The 27,790-nt window shown below is 42.9% G+C and overlaps 1 protein-coding gene across 1 annotated transcript in view; it reads right to left on the bottom strand.

The window, feature by feature from the left end:
- Positions 1–27,790, bottom strand: part of LOC134398220 (protein eyes shut homolog) — a 614,610-nt gene that overhangs the window by 82,387 nt on the left and 504,433 nt on the right. Inside the window, exons 27-28 of the mRNA XM_063125472.1 lie at positions 12,584–12,692; positions 11,580–11,800 (exon numbers count right to left, since the gene is read on the bottom strand). Coding sequence (XP_062981542.1) covers positions 11,580–11,800; positions 12,584–12,692 — 330 coding nt within the window. The remainder of the gene's footprint in view (positions 1–11,579; positions 11,801–12,583; positions 12,693–27,790) is intronic.

Genomic DNA, 27,790 nt, shown 5'->3' with positions numbered 1-27,790 from the left:
AAGGGGCGCAAGACGTGCAAGAGGCGGACGATATCATGTAAGTATTTCGTGAATGCCCAATAAAGAGCGTGCATTAAAATGCTCGTCGGATGAAGCTATAAGTCATGGCTTATTACCTGTGTTGTTTACACTTAGGCCAGATCTACACCAAGCAGGACCTGACACTTTGAAAACGGTTTGAAAACTGTATAAGGAGTATGTTCTGGGCCCCAACAGTTGTCACTACTGTTATAAACTGTTTTAAAGCAGTTGCCTCTTGAGTATTAGCATGTTCCTTTAACTCATTTATCAGGAGCCCAAACTAGATGTAATAATACCAGTTCTATGTCTTTCAAGTATAAGTTGAGTGACTCAGGCAAAATCCTATGCACATTTACTTGGGAGTAAGACCCTAAGGGTCTGTTCAGACAACACACTAAGCCATGGTTGGGCTGCTAATCTTTTTTTCAGCAAAGGATTAGTGAGTGTGTTTAAACTGTGATTATGTAGCCACCATAGTTAGGAATGGTTCACATGACACACTAACTCATGGATCACAGGACACACTAAGCCATAATGTTTAGATCAAAATGCTTAACCACCTTGGCTTAGTGTGTCCTCCCAACAGGTTCACTGAATACAATAGGACTTACTTCTAAGTAAATGTGATAGAATTGCACTAATAACCATGGAGCAGGTGGTGCTGTGAACCATCTTTCTGCCCATGGTTTCCCCCATATACCCCCTCACTCTAAACACGTTTCTCCCACCTGGGCCAGACCTACACCAAGCAGGATATGACACTTTGAAAACAGTTTGAAAACTGTACCTGTAAAGTGTCCTGGACCTCAACCATTGTCACTACTGTTATAAACCATTTTAAAGCAGTAGTGTAGATCCTGCCCTGGGTTCACTTCTGTTATTGGGATCCAGTTGGGGCAATATCACCTGAAGTAGTGTGTTTCAGGGGCAAGTGTTGCAGGTAGCGGGAGAGTTCATCAGCCCACCCTGGCACCCCTTTGTCCCGTTCAGACACACTTTCACCACTGAAAGAGGCAGGCCTGTATTTAAAGGTGCAGGTTTGCCATGGTCATGTGTTCTTTGATTGTTAAAAGTGACTTCACATAGAGTTTTTTCTCTTAAAAAGTGAATGTGCGACTTGAAGATATGTATGTATCAGTGTGAACATAATTCAGGTAAAAACTATGTTACAAAAACTAGAGTTCCAATGGTCGTGGAAAGAGACAATAGAAATGCTTTCAAGATGTTCTATATTCTTAGGGTTTGTCTATGTCGTTTGATATATGCTATGTTGTACAATTTAAGGTACATTTTAATAAGTATATCAATTTAAACTATTTTAGCTCCTGAAGAAGGATTCTCAGCAATCTGAAATGTCAAGCGCATCTTCGATACATTGTCAAGAAAAACTTTTTAAAAATACTACATTAAAGCCAGTTTTAATGTTGATACTAGCACCAGAGCCTCGCTTCTTCTTCCTCGCCCAGGATGTGTAATTTGAGCCTCATACGTACAGTACATTCGCAGTTGGGCAAGAGCTTTATTAGTAACAACCCAAATTTCACAAAAATAGGCATTGTCCAACTGTGGATTTTTGATTTTTCTTTTCATGGAGAAGTACGGGTTTGTTGTGTGTTTAATGTATTTTGGGCATTACAGTGATACAGAACCGCTTGTCAGTTTGTTTATTTATTTATTTATTACATTTTTAATATACCGCCCAATAGCCAAAGCTCTCTGGTTTGGGGCTTGATTGTATATACATTTATGTCCCAGAAGGCTTTGGTGGCTAGTTCTACAGAACACAATGCAGTCAACAATTCTATTTTTGTTTCAGGATTGATCAGGTAGACCAAACTCAACTGGACAGAAGGGAGAAAGGGAGAGGGCTGTACTCTTCTCTGTTCTCTAGACCTATCTGGGATTTTGATCTGAATATACAAATGTATCACATGCTGCCCAAGGCATTTTCTGTTAGTTACAGTTGAATAATTTCTTTCCCACCTCTGTAAATACAGCAAAGGTTAACTTGGCAAGATAAGCTGCAAAAATAGCTTTGTTGAAATACCAAGATAGGCCAATCAATTTAAATCAGGACTTATCCAAACAATCTGTTCAAAGAGTGCCTCTGGCCTTTGCAGTATAGTCTTGCAAGTCCTGAATCAAATGTGAGAGGGCAATATCTATTTCACATGTGATGAAATCGCCTGGGGGTGGGGAGAATGGCCATGCAGCTGTCCTGCCTGTCATTTTGAGGGCTCCTCAATGTGTCTTTGCATGCATGAGAGGGGGAGTGTTTGGTCTTCAAAGAGGAGACTCTCAGGGGAATCTCTCGTAAGGCAGTCTGGAGAAGACCCTAGATGGTTTTACCTTAGCTAAGTCCAGGTAAAGTTTCAAAACAATGACTAAAAACTCAGGCCATGGCTAGACCCACCGGCAGAGGGGGAAGGATCTCACGATATAGTGATCGCGAGATCCTCCTCCTCAGTCCACATGCGGCATGCAATGTCCCAGGAGGAAGAGGACGTTGCGCCCGCCATTTTGGATTATTTTTTAAATCAAAAACGAGTGCTTAAGCACTCCATAGAAAAGGTAGGCCTTTAAAATAAAAGAAATTCCCCTCCCCCTCACTCCTGATGGGCACGGAGCTCCAGAGGAGCTCGGTGCCCCATGCCTGGTTTCCGGCTCCTCATGTTTACTCGTGAGGAGCCGGGAAGAAACTGGAACAGCTGCCCACACATCCCACAGTCTCGGGACGATCCTGAGACCACTGGAAAAATTGGGATTAAAGCCGTCCCGCTTATCCTGGGGAAAGGGAGGGATCATCTCTCCCTGACCCTGGGATCTCCTGTGCGTCATGTGGATGCACAGGGATGATCCCGGGGCTAACCATGGGATAAGCCTTCATCTAGGCTTGCCCTCAGTGCCACCAGTGAAACTGATAAGGTCTCCCTCATACTTTGCTTTGACACTGGTGCTGGCATTAAGGTGACATGACATGGTGCAAAATTTCTCTGTGTGTATGTGATTTCTGTCCATTGTCATTACAGGATTTCCAAATTTCCAGGGTGGGGGTGCAGCTGTTTTGCAGTCATGATTCAGACAGCATTCCAAGTTGCAGTGGCTCTGTTAGCTGAGAAAGAGTAGCACAAATCCAGTAACAGTATATTGTGATTAGCAATGCTGCCAAGGGAATTTGGCATCAAACTCTTTCAGCCTGGAACTCCCGCCAGCTAATTGAAAGTCAAGCCCAACACCTTCCAAAGTTGTGTCCTGTCTTGTAATAGGCTCAGTCTGCCATAAGCCCTGCCTCCTGTTAACTGGTCCTTTCTACCTAAAATGCTCCAGTGGCAGTCAAAAGGAGGCATCACAATTGGGGATCCATCTAGGGCTACATGGAACTATAGCTAATGTAGCTCCTACTTGTAATGTCAGGGATCCTGGAAACTGCATCGACTGTTGTTGATCTTCATGACTCTGGATGCTGTCTGCTAGGGATGTATGTGCATTGCCCAGGGCTACCAAGAACCATGGGAGATGCAGTTACCCTGATCCCCAACATTCTTAGAGCTTGCAAGTCCCCGACATGGCTTCTGTCACCAGGTAAGCTTAAATGGGAATGGGAAGTGGGTGGGTCTCATGGTCAGGGTTTGGGAGCAGGAGCCTCTCCTAGCCCTGAACTGAATCAAGATGAACTAAATCAGTTAATTCGGACCTAAACTGAATCCAGTCTAAATTAACTTGTCGAAGTCAAACACATTCTAAATTGAACTCACAAATGCTTGTCCATCTGTAATTGTGATTGGAATGCTGGGTGTGTGTGTGTGTGTGGGGGGGGGTAACTCACTTTTTCACACTCCCCACTTCTCTAACCAGTAAGAAGTTCCAAGAACAGCTGCTACAAGGTCAATTTTTTCTTGGAAGAAGAAGAGTGTTGGAGACATTTGGTGTTTTTGTAATATCTGCATATTTACAAAGATAAACGATGTGTATGGGGGAGGAGGCATTTTTATATATATATATATAAAGCAGCAGCAAGTTCTTCAAAAGCCCATTATGTTACCAAGAATGAAGAGCTTCCTTGGAGGTAATACACATTTGTTGTGCTATAGACTATAAATTGATCCTCCAGAAAGACTCCTGATGCAAAGAGCTTCTTTAAATGAGCGATTTATAGCACGCTCATGATTGGCCACTCACGGATGTTTGCTGGTCATTTTGATGACATGAGCCACCTCCCGCTCCTTTCCCCAGTTTTAGCATCACAAAATAAGCCTTAGAAAACCCGACTCTTCTGAGATGTTGGGTTTGTCAGGATTTCCCGCCCGGCGCGGTGAGGAGAGCCGTCCGTCTCGGGAGCGGAGCGCGGCCGGAAGGGGGCCGCCTCTCGCCCGTAGCGCACCTCGTTCGTGGGGCACAAATCTAACAATAGATTTGTTAGAAACAAATCTATTCATCTACCACTGTGGGTTTGTCACAATCACCAGTATAGTAATTTTATGAATTGTTTTTACAGCACTGATCTCTCAGTTTAATTATTGCTAAACCTGGATGAAAGTGTGGCCTATTTTGATCGGATAACCACTGTCCTTAAAAAAATCTTCACACTGTAAGAGTACCAGGATATTTCACCTCTCAATAGGTGGACTAAGTAGCTTCTCAGAGCAAAAAAATCACTCAACACAGAACAGCTTGGAAGCATTTCAACCCTTTGGGTACAGCCCTTTCCCCACTGAAGTGCTATGGATTTTAATGGGTCTGGAGTGCATTCACAGGATCAGTTAATTTGTAATGCCACCTGGTTTGCTATCTTGGTTTGCAGGGCACTAAGGGCAAATTAAAAACTAGGAAATAATTAAGCAGCGTGCAGAAGTGGAGGAGGGGACTTTTAGCATAGAGCTTGTTCCCAGGGCACCAGACCATGGCTCGGTGTTACATGTGAGCCAATCCACAGTGTAGGGAGATCATTTAATTTATTTATCTATACATTTGTATCCTACTCTTTTTCCTAAGAGCTCAGGGCAATGTACGGGCAAGTTCATTTTAATATTAACTCTATGTGTGATTTTAAGGCAGCTTTAAAGACTAGCCTTTTCCGGCAGGCCTATCCAGATCAATGTTAAATCATGAATTTTTAAGATGTATTGATTCCTGTTCTAATGTTGTTCCCCGCCTCGATCTAAAAGGAGAGGCGGGTAAGAAATACATTTATTATTATTATTATTATTATTAACTCTGAGAGACAGCAACTTCCTAAGGCTACCCAATGAGTTTCATGCCTGAGCAAAGATTTCAGTCTGGGTTTTCTTTAACCATGGCAGCTTACACTCTAGCCCTATGCAAGTGTTCATTTCTGCACACAATGAGAATCAGGCAAAGGGGAGAGAGGCCCTGCTCACTCCGTTTGCCATCCACCTCACATTGCAGGGGGAAGGGTTGCTCTGCATGGGATGTTCTCTCTCCAACTTCGGTGCCTTATTACACAAGGTTCTAAATCACATGGGGAGCCAGCCTATGTGAAACAGGCCCCCTGCTTCAGCCCTTCCTCCTCTAATGCATGGAGGGTGGGGACATGACCTCACATTCCCTCCTCACACAATTCTAATTGTGTGAGGTTTGAATGCTCACACAGGTCTACTAACTCACCTGCATGGAGAACTCCTTCCCGACTCTCCAATCCACAGCCTGCTGTAATGTAGCTAGCTTCCCTTGGAAACTCTTGCTGATATGGAGAATTTCCCTTTGAGTGCCAGATGTCCCCAGGAATGCACACTGCTGACATAGAGAGCTCCATCACACCTGCACGTTTGCCCTGGTTTACCCTCGAATTATCCACCCTCATTTCCATAGCGTGTAAAAGCTTGATCTTACACCTTTGTGCTTTTATGTTTCATTCGTCTTTACACCTCTCCTCTTGTGCACAGCAGCGTATTGCTGTTCTTCCGTTGAGATGCACATCCCCCCCAGATCTCCTTTGTACCTCCCCCTACAGTTCATTAGTTGGTGGTAGTTGGACACCGCACCCTCCCTACCTATGTGGTTATTGACCACAATATCCTTCTGGACTGCCTCCATAAGTTGGGAGTTGGAGGCACTGTTCTGCAGTGACTTGACTTGTACTTGTGGGGTCAGTTCCAGGAAATAGCATTGGGTGACTTCTCCTCGGCCCCACAGCAGCTGAAAGGTGGGTACCACAGGGCATCATCTTGCCACCAATGTTATTTAATATCTATTGGGAGTGATTGTCAGGAGATCTGGGGTATTCTGGATGGTGTTGTGTCATGGATCTGCCACAAAAGGTTGGTGGAGAAAGTGATTATTCCCTCTCCCCACACCCCTAAAACGGCAAAAGCTGCTTGTCTTGGAACTGCAAGCCCCAGGCAATTAAGCATGTTGCATAGGAAGTAAGCAGGAATCCAGATAATTAAATAAATAATAGATAATAAAGTAACTGGCACCACTAGAGAGGATACAAAGTGAGTTCACAATGAACGTTAGGTAACTGATATCAAAATGTAACTGGCAAAGCAGTTTGGATAATATGCTAAATTATAACCCCATCACCAGAGATGAAAAAGGTTATGTGAAAAATGGAGAGACATCAAACTGTATTATTCAGGGTCAGAGGGAACATAAAGATTTCACTTATTAATTAATGAGCAAAAAATATTTTGTAAGGTAGAAACATTAAATCACATACATAGATGTCTAGAAAAATTATGCACTTAGGTTTAATTAGTAAACTTTGAATGAGAAATTGCTCTGCCAAGACATATAACAAAATTAATTGTATCTAACTTGAAAAGTATATGCTTAAGTTTTTGTATGTGTACTTTGATCATCGAATATTCTTTTAGAAGTCAAGATTGTGAACTTAGATTTATGAAACAGCAATTAGTATTGACATACTGGCAGTGAAGTAGCATTGTAGAAACTGCATAAATATGATCTGATAGCTTCTTGAAAATCCTTGCTTGTGATACTGCCAGACATCTATCTTTATTGAGAAGTCTTGGTAAGCAAAATGGACTCTGCAATGCTCTCTTTTGTAACAGCAAAAAATGCCTAAGAAATATAGTTTTAATTGCTTTTAAATACTACACTACTTCGATTTGAACTGGAAACTTATATTTGTATCAATAAAAGGAAGAAAGGAATTCAAAGATTCCTGTATTATAATTACTGTTAGTAATTATATTGGATAATTATACAATACTGGTATAATTATATGCCAGTAATTATACAACCCACGAAACAATTCTAGGTGTATGCTTTGTTTAGATGTATTTTACCTGCTATTAGGTGGTAGGCAGGTAGCTAAATGCTCCCAAAGTACTGAACTACAGACAGAGAGCTCAAAGTTCCTAATCCGTAACAGCTGCACATCCTCTGAAGGAGCAGGTAGGTAGTTTGTGAGTCCTCCTGAATCCATCTTTGTCACTAGAAGCCCAGGTGACCTTGGTGGCCTGGAGCGTTCAACACCAACTTTGGTTGGTATGCCAGCTACGCCTGTTCCTGGATAGGCCTAGCCTAGCCACAGTGATCCGTGTACTGGTAACCTCATGATTAGACTACTATAATGTGCTCTATGTGGCACTGCCCTTGTGCCTAGTTCAGAATGCAGCAGCTAGGGTGCTCATGGGACACCCAGTATGCTTACATAAGGTATGTGCTAAAAGAACTGCACTGGCCGCCTATTAGATACTAAGCCATGTTAAGGTTATTGTCACACAAAGCCCTAAGCAACTTGGGACTGGGGGCTGTCATGATGTCTTCTTTGCCCCGAGTTGGCGCCGGATCTGTGTGGCATCAGTTAGATGATGCAGCCGCAGATTCGAAGCCACCCTGGGGCAGAGTGCCGAAAATGCATGGCTGAAAGTCGGGGACTTACTCTGACTTTTCCAGCCAGAGCGAGGGCAGCCCAGCTCTTCTGATGGTCTGTTCTCACTCAGAAGCCATTCTGGAGTTCCTCAGGAGGCATTCCTGGTGGATGGTGACCCCTAATTGGTCACCATCCAACCGGGCAGAGGGAGGGGGGTTGGCCAGTGAGCAGAATGGACACCTGAATGCCCATGGGGAGAAGAGCTCCCCAGAGCTGCTGCTGCCTTCTCCTGCTAAAATAATAATAATAATATCCCACCAGCTGCTGCTTCCTCCTCATCACCCTGTCTCAAGGAGGGGGCAGATGACAGCCATAAACCCTGCACTTGCTCCACGGCATAGGGAATATCAGGCAAAACCCCACAGGAGCAAAGTGTGGGGTTTTGGGAGAATGAGGTGTCAATTCGGTGCCATGAAAACACCTCCCAGTATATCTAGCTGATGGCTTTCCCTTAAGATCTTCAGAGGAGATCTGGTCCTTCCAAAACTAAGGAATGTTGCCACATAATACCTTGATGGTGGGCCTTCACGGTAGCAGCTTCCACCAACTGGAAACCCTGTCTTGTGCAGTTTGGGAGGCAGAAAACGGGGCATCTTTCTCCTGAAAATGCAGCTGTTCATCCAGGCTTTCCCAAGCTTGTAATTAAATTAATCATGCTACTCCATCTTACTTCTCCTTGTATTGCTCTTGATGTAATTGGAAGTGTTTTTAATATTGTATTTTAAATTTGATTTTAATATTTATATGTAAACTGCTTAGTGCTTTTATTATATTTAGTGGTACATAAATATCTAAATAAATAAATATTGCATAGAAAGCACACACAAAAATAAAAATGTTAGCCCTCTTCTCACCAGGGAAACCCCCACAACTTTACCATGGCGTTCTGCTTCTGTTTTGGTCCAACAATCACAATGTGCTCCCTTTACATACACTTCCCTTCCCCACTCCCCCTTTCCCCCTTTATCCACGAGTTCTATAGGTTTCACTTAAACAGCCACAAGATGGTACTGTGGTCTGCCTCAACTTATAGCGGGATTTCTTCTTTTCACACTGAAACAGAAAACGGGTCTTTTTGGTATTAGTTTATTTCCATTTCAAATTAAGCCATGGACATCTTTGGAAAGTGCGAGCGATGAGCTGGAATTTGACAGTGTCATGTAAAGGACCAGTAAACTTCTGTGAGTGGCCAATCACAAGCGTGCAATAAATTGTTCATGTAGAGACGCTCAATCTCTTAGCCTGGGTTCTTCCCACCACTGACAGTAACTGAGGGGTAAACTGTAAATTACGTTAATCCTTCCCTCCTCAAATTTCCCCCCTCCTGTGCAGCTGATAAAGAAAGATGGAATTAAAGCTCCTACTGACGCCAATATGTAGATTGACCCCCGAGTTCTTGTATGGGGGAAAGGAACTCTTGAACAGGGTTCTTATACTGTACTTTACAAGCAACTTGGAAAGCTGGTTGAAACTTTTAACGTTAAGTCATTCAGAGCCACTGTGTTTCTGTGCTGGTGTCATGAGCTTTAGCCTTTTTGGCTTCTGCCTGCAGTGAAGCAAAATATTAGAGCTTTCAGTGCAATGCTTTATCTCCTAGTGGTCTTATCATAAACTATAAGATGGAGAACCGAGTTTCTACCTTGTGGTTTGATTACTAATTTAACAGACTGTGGTGTTTTTCAGAGATGAAATCTCTAGGAAGGTTCTCCAATATCCCAGTATCACCAAGTAATGAAGAGAAGGATTTTTAAAAATGCTATTAACCAGCAACTTTTTAGAGCAATCTGAACTATTTCAGTTTTGCAAGTCTAGTCAAAAGAGTTATTTATTTTTATGCGGCAAAAATGTTGATTAAATAAGGCTCTATGTCTTTTTCTTTCTTTCTTTTTACAGTAGGAAATCAGCAACTGGACATGCTAAGATCTTCAAATCCTCGACTGTATTAAATGCATTGTCTCTTGGTGACTTTTAAAATATCCTGTCATGTGTGAGACAAATAGATTGTATTAAAGTTCACCGCATAGTCTTGCTCTAATTGCTGCACTCAGCAATTCCCACCTGGCATCAGTTGGACTGGGATTAACCTTAATCTCACATGAAGTGGCTGTATCATGGTGTATATGAATAAAAGAACAGCTCCCAGTCATTAAAGGTAAAGGCATCTTAGTGAACTCCCTGATTTCAGCTCCACTGGGAATGAGTGAAACCAGAGTCAGCTCCTTGTAGTTAATACTTCAGAAGGCTCAGGTTGAAATCTCTCTCTCTCTCTCTCTCTCTCTTAATAACAAAAAAACACCTCATATTCAACTTGGCGGCAACAGATGAAAAAAAGGGCTTCTCCATCTGCTCAGCTAGGAGACAAGCAACTTTTGGCTCCTCCTCTCCTTCAGGGCTGGCCCTACCATGAAGTAGTAGGAAGCAGGTGCAGCAGGTGGTGGAGGATGGGAAGAGCGGCGCCCTCGCCCTCCAAAGGGTCTGCTGCTGCTTGGTCCTGCAGCCAGCCAGCAGAATCAAGGAGCAGTAGCAGCCACTCGATTGCTCACCCACGCTGCCCTGCCTCGTCATGCCCCTCTTGTCTCCTGGGCCTGCCGATCAGCTGCTTTCTTTCCCTAGCCCCGCACACTGCCTGTAGAGTCCTTTTCTGTCTTCAGTAGCTGTGCTGCGCCTGCGGTGAGGTTGGCATGGGCAATTGCGAGAAGTCCCAGAAGTTCTGGGATTTCTTGTGATGCCTTACCAGATGTTGCGCCTGCCATTTATTTTTAAAGAAAAGGACCTGGAGCACACTTGTGCTCCAGTACAAAAGTTTTTTTTTTAAAAAAGCCCCAACCCTGCTCCCCTCCCCACCCCCGAGGGGTACAGAGTGCTTGAAGAGCTCAGTGCCCTGTGCCTGGTTAATTGCGGGGAGCCAGGATGAAACCTGGATGGCCAACCACATGTCCCACAGTCTCGGGACGATCCTGAAACCGTGGGAAAAACCGGCTGAAAGCCATCTCATAATCCCGGGAAAATGGATGATCCCCATGATCCCCGGGATAAGGCATCGTCTAGACATGCCCTATGAGGGAGCGGGGAAGCATGGTTTCCTGGTTCCAAACTCAGAGTGCAGTCTCTGAGCCCAGAGCTAGAAAACTGAAAAATCCTATGTTCCCCGCAATGCTGTCCAGGGGTCATAGGATTGCTCCCTGGATGTATTATTATTTAGAGTATTTGGATAATATTTTTCCCACTTTGAGATAATATATTTTCAAAGTGGAGGAGTAGCTCCCCCTCCCTCCTGCTGTCAACTGTAACTGCTGAACTTTCCAACTAAGATTGTAGTGCCTGAATTTGCTTTCCTTTCCCCCCTCCTCCTCCTCCCTCCCAATCCCCTTTCCTTTTGTGTCATGTCTTTTAGATTGTAAGCCTGTGGGCAGGGACTGTCAAGAAATACTTTTGTAAGCTGCCGTGAGAGCCTTTTTTGGCTGAATGGCGGCATAAAAATCCTTAAATAAATAAATAAATAAAAAAGAAAGGAAGGAAGAAAAGAAAGCAAGAGATATCAACTGTACTCATTTTGTTATAGCAATGCTGCAAGTCAAGTAAATAATTAAAATAAAAAAATAAAAATGAAGCACCTACACACAATGATTTTATGAAAGGAACCTGTTTAGCAATGATGGCACATTGACAAATACAATCAATAAAATGGGTGCCCTACCTAGTGCAAGTGCCCCCGTTGCGGCATGGGTGGTGGTCACACACAGGAACATTGCAGTTCTCGATGTTCTTTCCTCCCAAGGCCTCGTCTATGATGAACAGTTCTTTGTTGTTCACTTGGAACTCTCTAATGCAGCCTCTGAAGCCATAAATCCTCCCCGAGCTTGGATGGATCTTAATGTGATCAGGGACATTTCCAAGGAATATTGGCCCAAAGGTAACCTGAGAAGGATTACAGGAAAAAACAAACCCATTAACAACCAGTGCAGCTGTCTATTGGGTATATTTTCATGAGGGAAATGGAGGAAAAGCAATACAGAAATTTGTCTTGTGATTCAACCCTGTGGTTTTATCTCATACAGAGTCATTTAACCTTGGCACATGCTTCACACATGGGCTATGTTCAGTTTCTAAATTTATGTAAGCAACTCAGAGATTGTATGGGTGGAACAACACATCATGTCCAAGTTGAAGCTGCTGAAACAGTGGCCCTGTTCATAAGACATCTTAAACCTTGCTAGTGAAGGCTTTTGGTTAAGCAGCAGGGTTTCAGGTGTCTTATGCGATGCGTTTTGCTAAACCCTGCTCACTCACTAACAACAGTTGGACCGTCTGCAGCAGGGTTAGCAGCTCTAACCATGGCTTAAAGTGTCGTGTGCGACAGCACAGCTTGTGGTTAGTGCTAACCCCAGAGAACCACAGTTTCGCTAACCACAGAGCCTGAAGTGCTGGCTGAACAGGCCAAGCATCTGCAGACAACCACCAGAAACTTCTACCAGACAAATCCCACTAAAATCAACAGAAGTTGTACAAGAGCATTATTATTAATTCCAAGGCGATATGAAAGAGAATTCCTGATACATTACATCCAAAATGAGAACTAACAGGTTTGCTTCATTTAATTTAAAAAGTGTGAAGTTAGTCAATCATGTCACTCGTGCCTTATGAGGGAAATTAAAATAGCTGTGCTAGTATTAGTCACTGGGTTCTGCTTTGCAAGTTCACCTGAGTCAGTTGATGCGGCACAGAGATTCCCTGACGTACAGGAGAATTTTCGTTTGCAGTCATTTCAATCCGGCAGTAACCTTCAGGACTGCCAAAAGGCAACATATAGCTGGAAGGAAGCAGAAGAACTCATTATTGTTTAGGATGTTAACAGGCAATGTTATAAAAATGCACTGCTAGCATGAGAGTTTTATTCTGCAAGTCAGACCTGGTTCATCTGGCCCACAAGAGCACTAATGAACAAGTGCAGAGCTGTCAGCTGGCTCACGGTCCAGAGGTAGGGCGGTCAGAAGAGGAAATGCATCACCAAAGCAGAGGGCACAAATTTGCATAGTATTTGCATATGCTAATTTATAATTATAGAAGCAAATTTTAAAAATAATTGTTATAATTAAAATAGAAATGCAAGACATCTCAACATAGTCGAAAGGTCTGCCTAGGTGATTTGTGTGTCTGCTCAGTCTCCTGCTAAATGTGGATGGGAAGGAACTTCAAGGCCTGTGCTGCTCTCCTTCCATATGGTTCTTTGTACTCCAATCCAGACTTGGACTGAGTAGCCCATGAAATAAAGAACACCTTCAAACAGAGGATTGTCCTCTAGTATCTCTTCAAAACAGAGGACTGTCCTCTGTAAGGTAGGACACCTGGCCACCCTCCTCAGGGGAGTATGGATGAATGCACTGTCTGTACGAACCAGCACCAATGCCTGGAGTCTATAATGGCCAAACTGAATTTAAAAAAACAGAATACAAAGATTGATCTCTTCCGGCAGGCCTAATCACTCAAATTTTAAGATATCTGGCGGTTATTTTAATAATGTATTAGTTTTATATGTTTTTAATCAGTTTTATATATTTTATAGAATTTCTTTATTTGATGTTGTTCCTCGCTTCGATCCAGGGAGAGAGGCGGGTAAGAAATAATAATAATAATAATAATAATAATAACAACAACAACAACAACAAAAACAACAACAGAAACAACAACAACACGTGGAGGTCTTGGGTCATAACGTCAGCTCCTCCATGTGATCTAATTTAGCTTGTGAGCTCACCAGTAGCCCCACATACTCCAAAAAGCAAATGTAAATGGTGTATGTGTGTGTTTGTGATCAAGTGTATGAACTGGGGGTCTGTCTATACTCTCGGAAAGCTCCAAGTTGGATGCGTGGTGGCAAGGCATCACTTATACGCCACCCTTGCAATCGCACACCCACCCCGGAGATTTCCACCGAAGCGGTGGAGAAAAAAGTCGGGGACTTGCCCCAACTTTTTTTCTCCAGGGTGAGGAGAAAACGCGCAAGCTGGCATTAAGACAGCCCCAAAGCCTCGCTCTGGAGTTGCAGCGGAGGCGTGGCCGGGCAGTGCCTGGTGGAAGGCGACCTGTGATTGGTCACCTTCCACCAGTAAGAGGGCAGGGGCGGCTCCGGTCCCCGGATGTCCCCCCAGAAACCCTACACTCCCTCCTTGATTACCCAATCCCACCCCAGGGGAGGGAAAGCACAGAGTTTTCAAGGAATGTCATGAAGACACCCCCAGGGACTCTGTCTTGGAAAGCCCAAGACAGTTATATGGACTTTCCAAAGGAGATCCAAGATGTACCTTTCTTTCTTTTTTAAACAAAGCTTTCCCTTTTTAACGACTTGTCTAATGCTTGCTCTTTGAGCATTTAAAATGTATACACAAAGAGACAGTGAGGGCAGGAAGGAAATTTTTACAGACCCTGATAAATTGTAAAGTGCTAACTGCGTATGACATATACTTTCCCTTGTGTAGGTAATTGTTGAACAAGTAACATCAGTGTTGAATGATAGTGAATTCTCTAGACAGACATTTCCCCTTCCTTGGTCTACAGGGGGAATAGAAATCGAATGCAAAATGAAGAGCTGTACCTCTGAGCATCAAGATTAAACTGCGATAGAGTTATCACAACTCGTGAAGAATGCTATTAATGTATACTCTAGTATTGAGCTTCGGAGATAACGAAGGACACAAGGTTAAGGGAATTTGTAAAATATATACAAGGAATGTTCAATACGTTGTTGAGAATTCGTTTTTACTGTGATAAAATCTGGGGGTAAATGCTACAGACGTTATCGACAATAAAAATCCACTCCCAAAGGATGGATTTCACATAATTGTTTTTAAATTATTATTTTCTGAAGGGGGGAACCCACAAGAGTGCTCATTATTATTTCAGTGGTTGTCAAATGTGAGAGCATAATGGGTAAGAGCTTAATTAAAATGAGCACTCAATTTGGTGAAAACATTCCTTCTCAACATGCTTCATTTTGGAATTCCACTTAACATTTGCGCCTGGCAACCTAATGTGAACATTTCAAGAGATTCATCTGTGCTCAGATGCACACATGAATCTCTTGCAGATTTAGGAGTCCCCATTCAACTCAGTGGAGAAAGCTGATCTGCATGAGGAACAGAAAACACAGAACATCTATCCCCCACCCTACCCTGCCAAAATGAGGGGAAAGCCATTCAAGTAGGGAGACCCACAATCCTCTTGTATTTCTTGCACTTGGAACAGGTCAGGGCATGGCACTGGTATTTTTGACTATGGAACCAGTGGTGTATTACTGGACCATCCCAGTTTTAGGATCAGATTGTTAAGGGAATGTTCCCACTCCTGCAGCCTATCTTCTCTGAGGGACTCAAGACCCAGACATTAGAACAATCATCCGTACTACTCCACAATGGTCCCAGCCCATGCACTCTAAAGATGTGCAAAGGGGAACCAGAAGAAAATCACCACAAATGAGCTTTAAGCCAATAAAAGCGATTGGTGCCACAGGGCCTCATGAACCACTGAGCTATGGGTCTATGCTGAGGAAGCCCACTTATCAGAGTCTCTTCAGTACCTGAAATGCCTGGCTCCTCCTTCCCTTGCTCTAGGGTGGAGATGCTGTCATAGATTGTTCTAGCACTTAATGGCTCTTGGCTTCCTTGTCTTTAGCCTTCCCATCTTCATTTCCCTCAGGAAAAAATTAAGCCTGGAGGCCATGTGAATGCTGTGTATGCTGTTCAAGAGCCTCACCAGAGCCTGACACTAACTTCCCCATTGCTTGATCTCCCTCCTTCCCTGCATACAGTGAAAAGACTTGTGGAAGTAACCTTTAGGGACCAGCTGTCTTCTATGTCTTAGGGGTGAGTGGGATTGATATGTAATACAGATGGCATAGATTTAGTGGTGTTCTTTAACTGGCTACTAGTGCTACTCAAAGCTGCCAAAGCCTCAGTTCAGACTGGAAGGCAGGAATGTCCAAGTCTTGAAAAACTCAAAATGTATTAATGTGGAGGCAAAATCCTACCCCACTCCCTCCTAAAACCTTTGCAGCCTGGGCTGTGATGCCTTGAGGGAGAAGACAGCTGCCATGACCAGCTACTTTGACCTGAATAAGAATTCACTCTGAGAAGTACATCAGCACATAAGCAGAGCCATGCCGGACCAGACCAAGGCTCCATCTAGTCTAGCATTCTGTTCATTGTGGCCAACCTGCTGCCCACAGGAAACCCACAAGCCAGACATGAGTGCAACAGCACCCTCCTGCCCATATTCCCCAGCCACTGGTATACATTGGCATACTGCTTCTGATATTGCAGATAGCAGATAGCCATCGGGACTAGTAGCCATTGGTAGACTTCTCCAGGAATTTGTCTGACCCCTTTTAAAGCCATCCAAATTGATGACCGTCGCTATGTTTTGTTGCCACTGCAGCTCCTAATCACAGCCTACTTTCTCTTCCCTAATCTTCAGTGATTGCACTTACTACTTCACCCAATTGTGAGGATGCAAAATAGCAGACAATTGGCTTCATGTCAGCAAGAGTAGAGCTGTCCTCCAAATGCATAAGCTCCATCATATTACCAGAGAGAAAAGAAAAGACAAACCAATTGGTCTTTCTTCCACTGCCACACACTTACAGCTATTACCTCTACACACACACACACACTAAGTGTGTTTGTCTCCTATCAAGGAACTTATTAGGCCAACATAGTTAGACATTTGGTAGACATCATACTGATCAAAAATACATGGATAGTTCTGTAGACCCATGGTCTCTTACGGTAGTAGAATAAAGTTGCTACTACCAGTTGAATATTTTATTTTTTCTATGATAAGTAATATGAATTCTCCACTCATTGCACTTATGTGAAGATATGCATAATAAGACATGTTGAACTTTTATGGAGAATTGTACATTTTACCGTGTATAAATATTTGTGCTTGTGGTGTCTGCAACTGATGTAGAAACATGTTCCTTACAATTTACATTATTATTATTATTATTATTATTATTATTATTTATTATTATTATTATTATTACAATCATATCTCATCTTTTTCCCCTTGTAAGGAATCTAAGGCAGCTTACATAGTCCTCCTCCTATGCATTTTATTCTCACAACAATCCTGTGAGGTAGACTAAGCTGAGAGTCAGTGACTGGTTCAGAGTCACCCAATGAGCTTCATGGCTGAGTGGGGACTAGAACCCAGAACTCCTAAGTTCCAGTCCAACACTCTAACCACTACATCATATTGTCTCTCCTTAAATATTGGGCAGAGTTCTGGAATATTTACTCAGGAGATAGACTCATTCATCCAAACAAGACATCAAGCAGATCAAATGAGAAAGAACAATGATTAATCCAATGGTATTGCCTCACCCTCAAGACATTTCTAAGCTGTATTTTTTCATAATTAGCCACATACTATAAGATACCATAAATCACTGGCCTGATCTTATGTTAAAAACAGTGACAATGGCAATCAATGGTCACTAATAATCTCTCTCTTCAGATGCCCAAGGCAAAACTTAACGGTTGTACTTTTACGCTTTCAGCTTGTTTTGATGTTTTAAGGCATTTTTGTGCCTCTGGCACATATTTCTAGTATAAATCTCAGTTGCATTTGAAAATGAGTTTATTTCTCCTCCTCCAGAGATAACCACAGAAAGGCTGCAGCATGCCACAAAATCTCTAAGGAAGATCGGATTTATGTGTCAAGTACAGCCTTTCTCTTCTATGTGACTAATGAAAAATGATTAATAAATGAAAATAATTATTGTATGGTTGCTCAACTTGCCATAACAGGGGTTTCCCCCCTACCAAAATAATTGCTGTAGTTTCCATGCTGTGGTTAGTCACTGCAATCTAGGTGACAACAACACACACACTTTGGCAAGATCTACACCAAGCAGGATATGACACTTTGAAAGTGGTTTGAAAACGGTATATGGAATGTGTCCAGGGTCCAACAGTTGTCAGTACTTTTATAAACCCGGTACAAAGGAGTAGTGTAGATCCTGCCATAATGTAGCTTGAAAGGGGGATTATGGCAGATAACAGATCTATTAGTCAACATGATTGCCTTATGGAATATCCATGTATGGAGGCAGCACAACACTGAATTCCAGATGCTGATGGCAGCTGAGTGAAAGGGCTGCTGCATTTATATCTGCTTGGGGGCTTCTTGGAGGCATGTGATTGGGAAATAGGATACCTGACCAGATGGACCATTCGTTTGATCCAGCAAGGCCCTTCTCATGTTCCTCAATTATTATTTTATGAATCACATGGGATTCCCACTAAATTGCAACTGTGGCACAGATACTTCTAACCTCAAGCTTCGATTATGGCAATGTAGTAATGGAATTGACTTCTGAGTAAAAACAGCTCTGATCTTTCCCCATGCGGATGGTGGGCATTGTACAATTTCAAGTGCTACACAGAAGCACGACTTGAATTCCCATTCTAGGTTGATGGTACAAGAGCAGCACTAAAGGGCCCTGATGTGGAAAGGACCACCATTTATTTTTAAACTTTTGGCTCTGAGGATCACATCATGCAGAGAACAAATTTAAAGTTATGAACACTTACTGTCACAATTCACTTCTATTCCAAGTCAGAAGAAAGGTTTTAGGACTTGAAAGCCCTCAATGCAGTATGATCTTGACCCAAATGCACATGTGAAACAATGTTTTGTGTAGTTTCAAGACTATAAAAACCATGATGCAGTGTGACTCTGAAGGAAGGCACATGCCCAATAGCACTTAGAACTAACAGATTTTCCACAGCAATCTGTTCTTTGGGAAAATGTAATTCGTGATAGAATTCTTCAAGTGAGTTTTTCTCTTCAAATCATCTTATTTTATATCGACATGCAATCACAGTTCAAAATTTGAAAACCTACATATATCCTGTATTACAAGAGCTGTTTATACTTCATAAAGCATCTTTGATTTGCAAAGTGTTTTATAGCTTTTATTACATTTCCACTGACAATTATCCTCTGAGCTAGGTTGTGACTATACCCAGCTTGCAGTTAGTAAAAATGGGCAATGAGAGACAGTGAATTATTCAATGATTTCTTAGCAGAGGTGGGACTTGGAGCCCTAAAATAGAATTCAACTAAAGTCCTACTTAAGTCCCATTCATTTCAATAGGTCTACTTAAAATAGGTCTTCAGCTGGATTCTATCCCTGCTACCCAGATCCAATGGCAACCCACTGCAAGTGAGATTACACTGGGGCTCAGTGTGCCTCTAATATCCTGTTTGTAAGCACAATTAGGGTGGTCACAGATCCTTTTAACTGCTAAGGATCCTGTATAAGATCCAGAATTACCAAGTCATGTCCTGGAAGTTTCAAATTTCAGTGTGATGAAGAGCCAGTATGTCCTAAAAGCACATGAAAGATAAGCCAAGATTCATCTCTGCTTAATTTCATTTCTAGCTACGTGCTGGTTAATCACTTCGCCATTTAATATCTGAGATCCTAATAAATAATGAGTGCTTCTAGCACAATTTCTCATTCATTCCTGTGCCCTCCCTCCCAGAGATTAATTGTTCATCAACTGTAGGTATTTATTAAGTTGTAGTGGATTATTGTAGGTTTACAGCTGCTATTAAAAGGAATGTGCTTAAGCCAACTAGTAGTGAGGCATTTTAAACTCAAATGTTATTTCACACAGTCGAAGCATATGTTGTAGTTTGCATTATAACAGAAGGCGATGAACTGCTCTGTGCAATGGACGGCAGGTGTCCTTCTGCACACCGAAGCCACAAGGTGGCAGTAAAGACACATGGCAAAATATTAGTAATGTAAAAGATGGAAATGCAAAACATATCCCTTGGAGTCCCCCCACCACCACCCTTGCCAAATCTCTCTAGTCATTGAAAAGTCTAACTTAAGCCCTAATTGACAGCATGATTGCTTCAGCTTCCTGCTTATATCAAGGGAAACACGGCAAAGTATTTTAAACTGATTACACTTTTGACAATATGGATGAGGATAGGTCCTGAGACATACGATTTTCCTAACTGCACTCATGCATTATAATTACCTAATGTAATCATGTTAAAAGAAAAAAGAAAAAAAAGAAAAAGAAACACATCACGGCGCATTCATGCTCGTGCAAACATACTTAGGAAAATTTTGTTTACATCAATTACATTTTTTATACAGTGTTATCACCACAGCCATATTTCCTGGGGATTGCCACGCAGATCCAACAAAATTAAAATGTCAAAGGAGGGAGCATAAAAAAGTCAAGCATATACACAACAGCGGGAGGCTCTGACCTTGTGCAGGCAGAACGGATGCAGCAGGATCTGGTGCTGAGTACCAATAGGGATTTCACACTGACAGCCAGCTCGACCATATAAAAACGAAGGCATCCACCCTTTCCACAAATAATCACATGCAATGCTTACACATATCATTTGGATCGGAAAGCTCAGGCATTTAAATTTAGACCCCCACACTAATTTTCTACACTTGCTTAACAAACAATCTCGATCAGCTTAACATATCACTTGGGGGCTCAAAAATCAAGATGCTTTTACCTGTAAAATAGTGATATTAAGGAGAGAATTTGAAACGACTGCAGTGGAACACCAAAGCAGTCGCTTCATTTACACCCTTGATTAACCAGAGCAGTAGTCAAGGGTACATCTAACCAGCTGTCAAGTAATATATAAGATTTTTCAAGAACAGTGATTTTACAATTGAGTGCACACATCCAGTTCAGAAGTATAAGGTCTATAGTATGTTTTTCAGATATAACAACCTCTTTGCTTTTCCAGTAAAATTTCTAGAGCCATGATTAATGAAACAGTAATTTCACTTTAAGGTGTTCTCCTAATAATAATAATAATAATAATAATAATAATAATAATAATAATAATATATCTTCCTGAAAGTTGGTGGGCTGTCAGGGGTGGAGTTCCCCCTCTCCTGTTATATTTTCATAAATGCACTATTTTTGCAGGCACATTTGGCTTTAATCAATTTCTTTTCTTTTCTTTTGGATATGGAGCCCTTTTCTAGCATATTTTGTCAGTTTCAAGCATTACATTAAAGCTTCGGCATTAACAGAAAAGGGTTCTTTTTATAGTTGGCATTTCCTTTAAATGGCAAAATGCAAAATTTTCTTCACAAAGCCCCTGTTTTCTTAAAACATGCGATGTCAAAAGAAAGCCAATGAGTGGACATACAGGGCTGTGGAAAGTAGAACCATAATCTGATCCACAAGGGCATGATGCACATGACATCCTCACATGAGCAGGCATCCAATGTTATTTCAGTGTCAGGGCGCAGTTCTTCCCTCAACTTCAAGTCAACAGAGAAGTCTTTGCACACCTGAGAGCTCTATTTACTTGGATCAGCCTGCAGAAGTGATAGTCAAACCCTATATAAACCCAAGTTATGACAACTTATGACCAAGGCTAAGGATAGCTTAGCCTAGTCACAAACGTTCTTTGTGATGTGCCATGTTGACCTGCTAGCAAACACAATGGTGAATAAATCTCACAGTGACCTGATAAAACTGGGATTCCTTCCCATAACCAGTTGCTTCTGCATAGTGTCCTGGGGGGAGATATCGGGTAGGACATGGTCTTCCTTCTTCTCTCCTCTTTGACCCACTTAGGCCAGAGTGATGGTACTGCCATTCTGGCCCCAGTGAGTGTGGGAGGATCAACCCCTGTAGGAAAGAGATCTTGAGGCTACACCACCATTTGATGTCAGAACTAAGGGGGAAGAGGACAGAAGGATAACCTCCAGGTTGCCTGCCTGTTTAGTTCTTCATCAAAACAGTAGCAACTCCAGGAACAAGTTGCCCAGAGTTCTCTTTCCCCTGCAAGGCATGCAGATACCCAAAATTCAATGTGATAAAGAGCCAGATGTTCTGCACTGCCTTTTTACATGGATTCTAAACTGTGCTAAACCATTTAGTTTCACATGATCCTAATTTATCCTATATTAAATTATTTAAAAATCCTTCACACTCAGTTATCTTCTTCACTAATGGTGGTTGGGTTTGTGAACTTTTTTTTCTAGAGGCAAAGGGGTGCCTAGCTTCTCTACATAAGTTTTTTTGAGTGGCTTTTTCCTTTTCCTTCTTCCAAGACTCAATGAAACCAACATTTAGATTTAAGTCCTTTGCTGTTCAAGATGCTTGATCTAAGGCCAGTTCTACATCAAGCAGGATATAGCACTATGAAAGCAGTATGAAAGCGGTATATAAGAGGCAGGGCCCACACTACTGCTTTATAGTGGTATTGAAGTGCACTGACAACTGTTGGAGCCTGTTGACACATACCAGATACCGCTTTCATATCACTTCCATACAGCTATATTCTGCTTGGTATGGCTCTTGTCTCTTAGATACCGCTTTCATACCAATTTCATTGTGCTATATCCTGCTTGGTGTAGATCTGGCCTAACTCTTGACGGCACAGGGCCATGGCTAGACAAAAAGGAGAGATTGTGTTGAGGGTCATCACAAGTGAACAGTAATGATGCTGTGTTGAATAGAAGCACTGGCAAAATGTAATTCTGTGGAGCACTGTGGAGTATGACCGAAGGAGAAGATGAGCAAGCATCCATAACCATTCCCTGAGGCTTCCATATCAAGAGCAAGCAGGACCATCATCTCTCACACACAGTTCTATAGCTACATTCACACTATCTCAGGACCAAATGTATCAAAGGTTACTGAAAGATTTATACAGAAGACAATATTCCTGGTCAGAAGTATAAGCAAATGCTTAGCACTATATTTTAGACAGAAACCCAGATTCGCAGAGGTCTTGGAATACAGAATTTGGTCCAACCCCAGCCATCACCAATTAGGGCCTGGGAGGACACCTGCCTGAAATTCTGGAGAGCGGCTGTCAGTATTGTAGAAAATACTGATCTAGATGGACCAATGGTATAATACAGCTTCCTAACATACACAAATGAGGAAAAAAAGATTCGATGCCTGGAATCTTCAGTCAGGGCTAGCAAACTCTGAAACCTTGCAGAGCTGCTCCTAGCTGGCAATACTGAGCTAGGTGGACCAATGGTCTGACTTAGTGTAAAGTATCTTCCTGTGTTCCTGAGGTTGCCGCTCTTGAGTAAGGTTACGACTAAATGCAATATATCCACTCACAGTTGAGTCTTTGCTTCCTTTCAATTCTCCCCTCCTTGCCATGTTTTATTTCAACAAATCCAAGTCATAGTCTATAAGCTAGAAAGGGAGGAAATTTCACTTGAATTTAAAGGGTTAACCCCAACATCGTGCCAGCTGATGTTGGTTTGCACAACGGGATGTCACCTCCTCCTTCTCCCTCCTGCATCCCACACGCCCTCTCCAAATCTGGTCCATAAAGTCCCCCAACTATCCTGAGGCTTGGGGGTGGATGGACGGTTGTAGGGGGATGGGGGATATGTTCTGGCAGTCATGTCCATTCTCCTGGGGGTTGGTGGACACAGTTGGGTACAATCCAAAATGGAATGTTTCTCACGTGGCAGTGTGACATTCACAAGTATTTTTTGTTTATTTTTGACTGCTGTGTACACTGCTGTGTACGAATCATACAAAGACAAAAAAAGTAAAAAGGGGCATTTTTCTGCCTCTTTTGAAAGTGACCTTAATCTCCATGGAACTTGCCCCAGGAGTCTATGCAGAAGGTTGTTTCCCTGTCTTCAGATTTAACAAGAGATCAAATACTTAGGGACTATATTTTGGGAATATTTCCTCCCGATGTCTGGCTATATTACTCATTTCAAATACTGCCCTGCCTGCATCACCTAAGTTATTCCATTCTTGCTTTCCCATGACATTCTTTTGCTCTTTCCTCTGAAATACACAGAGATAGTTAATTAGCTAACAATCATTGAGCAGTGGCCTGAGGTGCAGATCATTATATTTACTTTTTTAATCTTCTTCTCTGCTAAGTTTGTTGTTTTGACCTTTCACACTTTCCGACAACAATGAAAAGCTGAGACTGGAGGGCTTAATATGCCAATGTAATTAGAAGCCCAGTATGTTTTGCATTAAGGTGCTGGTAATCATTCTAGTTGTCCTTTTGGGGTGGGGGGACAAAGGTACCTATCCTGCTCTAAATTCAGCCTTCTGAAATATGGGTGACAAAATGTCCCTGTGTGCACTGGCTCTACCCCCAACCTTCATCTAATGAGTGCAAAGGTCTGAACAGGGATCACACTGGCTCATGGGGAATATTCTAAATTTGTTAAAGCCAATACACAAAGAAGTTCTCCTTCCAACTTTCCTGCTTAACATTGGAAGGTCAATGCATGTGGAGGATCTGCGAGAGCTGCTAGCTACTGCAGCCCTTTTCTGCCCTCCATGTGCTCTGACCACACATGGGGGCCTTGCTGAAGTCTCGAATTTCTAACTGATAATGTATCTTGAAGCCCATCAATGATTTTGCCTGTCAGAGCAAATTATACACTGCTACCAATTTCATAATGTCCATTCACCTGTTTCTCTTCTTTTCCTTTTACTAATGAGCTCTTTGGAGCATCACACATAGCTGTTCCCATTAGAAAATGCAGACAAGAGACCTTTCACTGACAAGGCAGCAAAGTCATCTGTTTTATCATGTGCCTGCTCATTCCTCATTTCTATCCTCCATGCAAGAATTTATTTTTATTTTTCTATTACATCTTTAGCCCAGCTTTCTGTCATGGTCTCAAGTTCAGACTCCTCCTGTTTGGAGGATGGTGCCGTGAACTCTGAGGAGGTGATGGAGGAGAGGGAATTACTGTCAGCACTGACCCAGGACACCAGCTTGTGAAGGCCCCATCTTCCCACCATTTCCTTCCAGGTCAGAGGAGCTCACAATGTCTGGGCTGGAGCTCACAAGGACTCCAGCCCAGTAACCGCCAAGGAACAAGAGCCTTCCTAACACCGTTGAATATGAAGGTTGCTAAAAGAAAAAGGCAAAGTCCCTTCATCTACCTGAGGAGCTAGCCACCCAGATTGAGCTGCAGCCCTATTTAAGTCTCCACTCAGCCGTGAAACTCACTGGGTAACTTTGGGCCAGTCGTTGTCTCTAAGCCTAAACTACCTCACAGGTTTGTTGTTAGGATAAAAATGGAGAGGAGGGTCAACCCTAGACTGTGATACCTTGGGCTCCCTGTGGGATATAAAGGTAGCAAACAAACTGTGGTACAGCTTGACGAGGGGTTTGCCCTGGGTGGTGGATCCGCAGAGGCGGCAGGTGAGTTATATGACACAGGCACCATCGCGGGGCTTCCCAGGGCATTCCCCTCATGCTCCGATTTAAAAAAGTTGTGTACTTTTCCCACTTGGAGCGAGGTGAGGACGGCATCTGCTGTCTGTCGCCTTGCTTCGGAGCCGTGGCGAAGGAGCGTCCCAGCCAATGTCAACCCCTGATTGGTCACCATCGGCTGGACAAGCGAGGGACACAAGCACACATCCCCCCCTTCATTTCCCTTGTTGCTGTTCTCTCAGTCTTTTTTTTTTTAATGGAAAGAAATAGGGGGATATTTGGCAATGCCAGACGCTGGCAGGCAGGCAGAGGAAAGAGACAGGAGGGGGCACTGGCGAGATGTGAGCCACCCATAGAATAACGCCTCCGCAACTCTTTGGTGTGGCAGAAGAAGAGGTGCCTAAATGCCAAAAAAGAAAAAAAATACTTTAAAAACTGGTGTGTGTGTGTGTGGGGTGCCCGAGTGGGCGCAGGTACATGGGTGCGGCGGCGGCGGCGGCTCCTTTCAGCAAACCCCGTGCACTTGCACTCCTTCCCATGCGGATAGCAGGAAAGAAAGCAAATGCAGGGGATCGGGGGCTTTCTCTTGTTCTCCAGTCCCCTTTGTGGCCTGCCATCTCCTCCAGTGGGCCCCCCAAACACCCCAGAGAGGATGGGGGGGCATGGAAGGCTGCAGGTGGGTTCTGTTCTGCCGGCGGTTTCGGTTCTACTGGCAAACATCCAACACTGAATCCAATCCCTAATGCTTCCCTTGTAATTTAAGAATTAAAATGAGAAGTTTTTACACTATGAAAAATGCTACGGTCAGCCTTACACTTCTTCAGTGTAGATCTGTTACCCATATTCTTTCCAGTAGAAACTTAAGAGCAGGGTGGGGAGCCTTCAGGGACATTGTCTCAGTGGGAACATGTTGGGGACTGCATGGCAGTAGTGGGTAGAGTCAAAGCCTGAAGTGTGGTTTGGGCAGAGCCTCATGGTCAGCAGGGCCAAAGACCGTTCTCGTTCTCAGCCTCGGTCTCCCTCACACACGCACATCCTGGTGATGAGGCCGTGTTTCAGAGAGAGGGTGGGGCCTCAGGCAAGCCTAGCAGGCCTGATGGGAAGGCTTCCAGCCAATGCAGGCAGGTGGCTCTGATGTCAGTGGGGCTGTAAATCAGCTCTGGCTTTCAGCCAGATCTCCAAAGGAGTGATCCAAGGTGCTGAATCCTGGTTCAGCACCTTGGATAGCTCCTTTGGAATTGTGGCTGAAACTCAGGGAAGATTCACAGCAGTACAGACATTTGAGGCAGGATCTACACTACTGTTTTAAAATGGTTTATAACACTTTTGACAACTGTTGGGGCCCATGGCACACTCCACATACAGTTTTTTTATCCTGCTTGGTGTATATCTGGCCTGAGTCACCAGCCTCTGTTGCTTCCAGTCTACAGGCTGGAGCTCCTCCATCCCTGACCCAGAGGAAGGAGTAGAGCTTCTGGTTACTCTTCTATGTTGCCTTTGTGTGAGGTGCCATATAATGAAGATGCCACATGGATATCAAAGCTGGACCCTTGGACATTGTATCGCTTGCCCAATATGGTAAACATGCTGTTGGAGGTACCATCTAAGTAAGAGCATTTCCATGGGCTCCAAGCAGCATGGGAATAATCACAGTTTGGGCAGCATTCATGTTGCTTAAGGTAGATATCTTCGAGACATCTGTGCATTAACAGCTTGGATAGGACCAGCTTCTGCATGTTATCTGAAGAAAAAGCTGTCCAGCAATCTGCACATTTCAGGGGCAATCCTACAGCCAGCTATGCTAGGGTAAGGCCCAGATGTATGAGTAAACGCAAGGTGCAAGACTGAAGTCTTTCTTATTAAAAAAAGATATATAAAATATATTTCTAATTGTGCATATTCTCAGTTGATAGAAAGCACAATGATTAATCATTTAATACTTATCCGAGGTCAGAACATTTCAAGTATATCTTTACTCATTTATGAGAAAATGTGTAAATTTATATTTGTAGCAGCCACTGGCTTCTAGTGTTGACTCAGCCCCCAGGGCAGGTGTTAAATACAGGTCTAATAGCTTCTGTGATAGAGCTTAGCTCCCTTGAATAGACCTTTGAAAAGAGCTTTGAAACCAGGGTGGAAAATTGTTGGCAATGCACAGTAGCCTAAGAACTAAACAAAAGTAGGGGGCAAAATCAAAGCCATCTATCAGAATGTGAAAGTTATATTTCAAATAATTTGCACATAGACATTAATACCAGAATAAACTGCAAATTAACTATCTGTATCCGTTACTGTGGTGGGCTGAATTAAAGCCCTATACATTTAAAGCCCTAAACAGTTTGGGGCCAGGCTATCTGAAGGAACACCTCCTCCCATATGTACCTGCCCGGACCCTAAAGTGATCTTCAGGGGTCCTTCTTTGTGAGCCCCTGCCAAAGAAAGTGAGGCAGGTGGCTACCAGGAGGAGGGCCTTCTCTGCTGTGGCACCCCGGCTGTGGAATGAGCTCCCTAAGGAGGTTCGCCTGGCATCTGCACTATATTCTTTCAGACGCCTGGTGAAGACCTTTTTATTCTCTCAGCGTTTTAACAGTCTATAAATTTAATTTTAACTTTGCTGTTTTAAATTTGTATTTTAAATTTGTATTTCTGCACTGCTGCTGATTTTATCCT

Source organism: Elgaria multicarinata, chromosome 4, assembly GCF_023053635.1.
Source record: "Elgaria multicarinata webbii isolate HBS135686 ecotype San Diego chromosome 4, rElgMul1.1.pri, whole genome shotgun sequence".
Lineage (NCBI taxonomy): Eukaryota > Metazoa > Chordata > Lepidosauria > Squamata > Anguidae > Elgaria > Elgaria multicarinata.
Note: the sequence above shows the minus strand (reverse complement) of the source record. Positions and strands in the feature narration are given on the sequence as shown.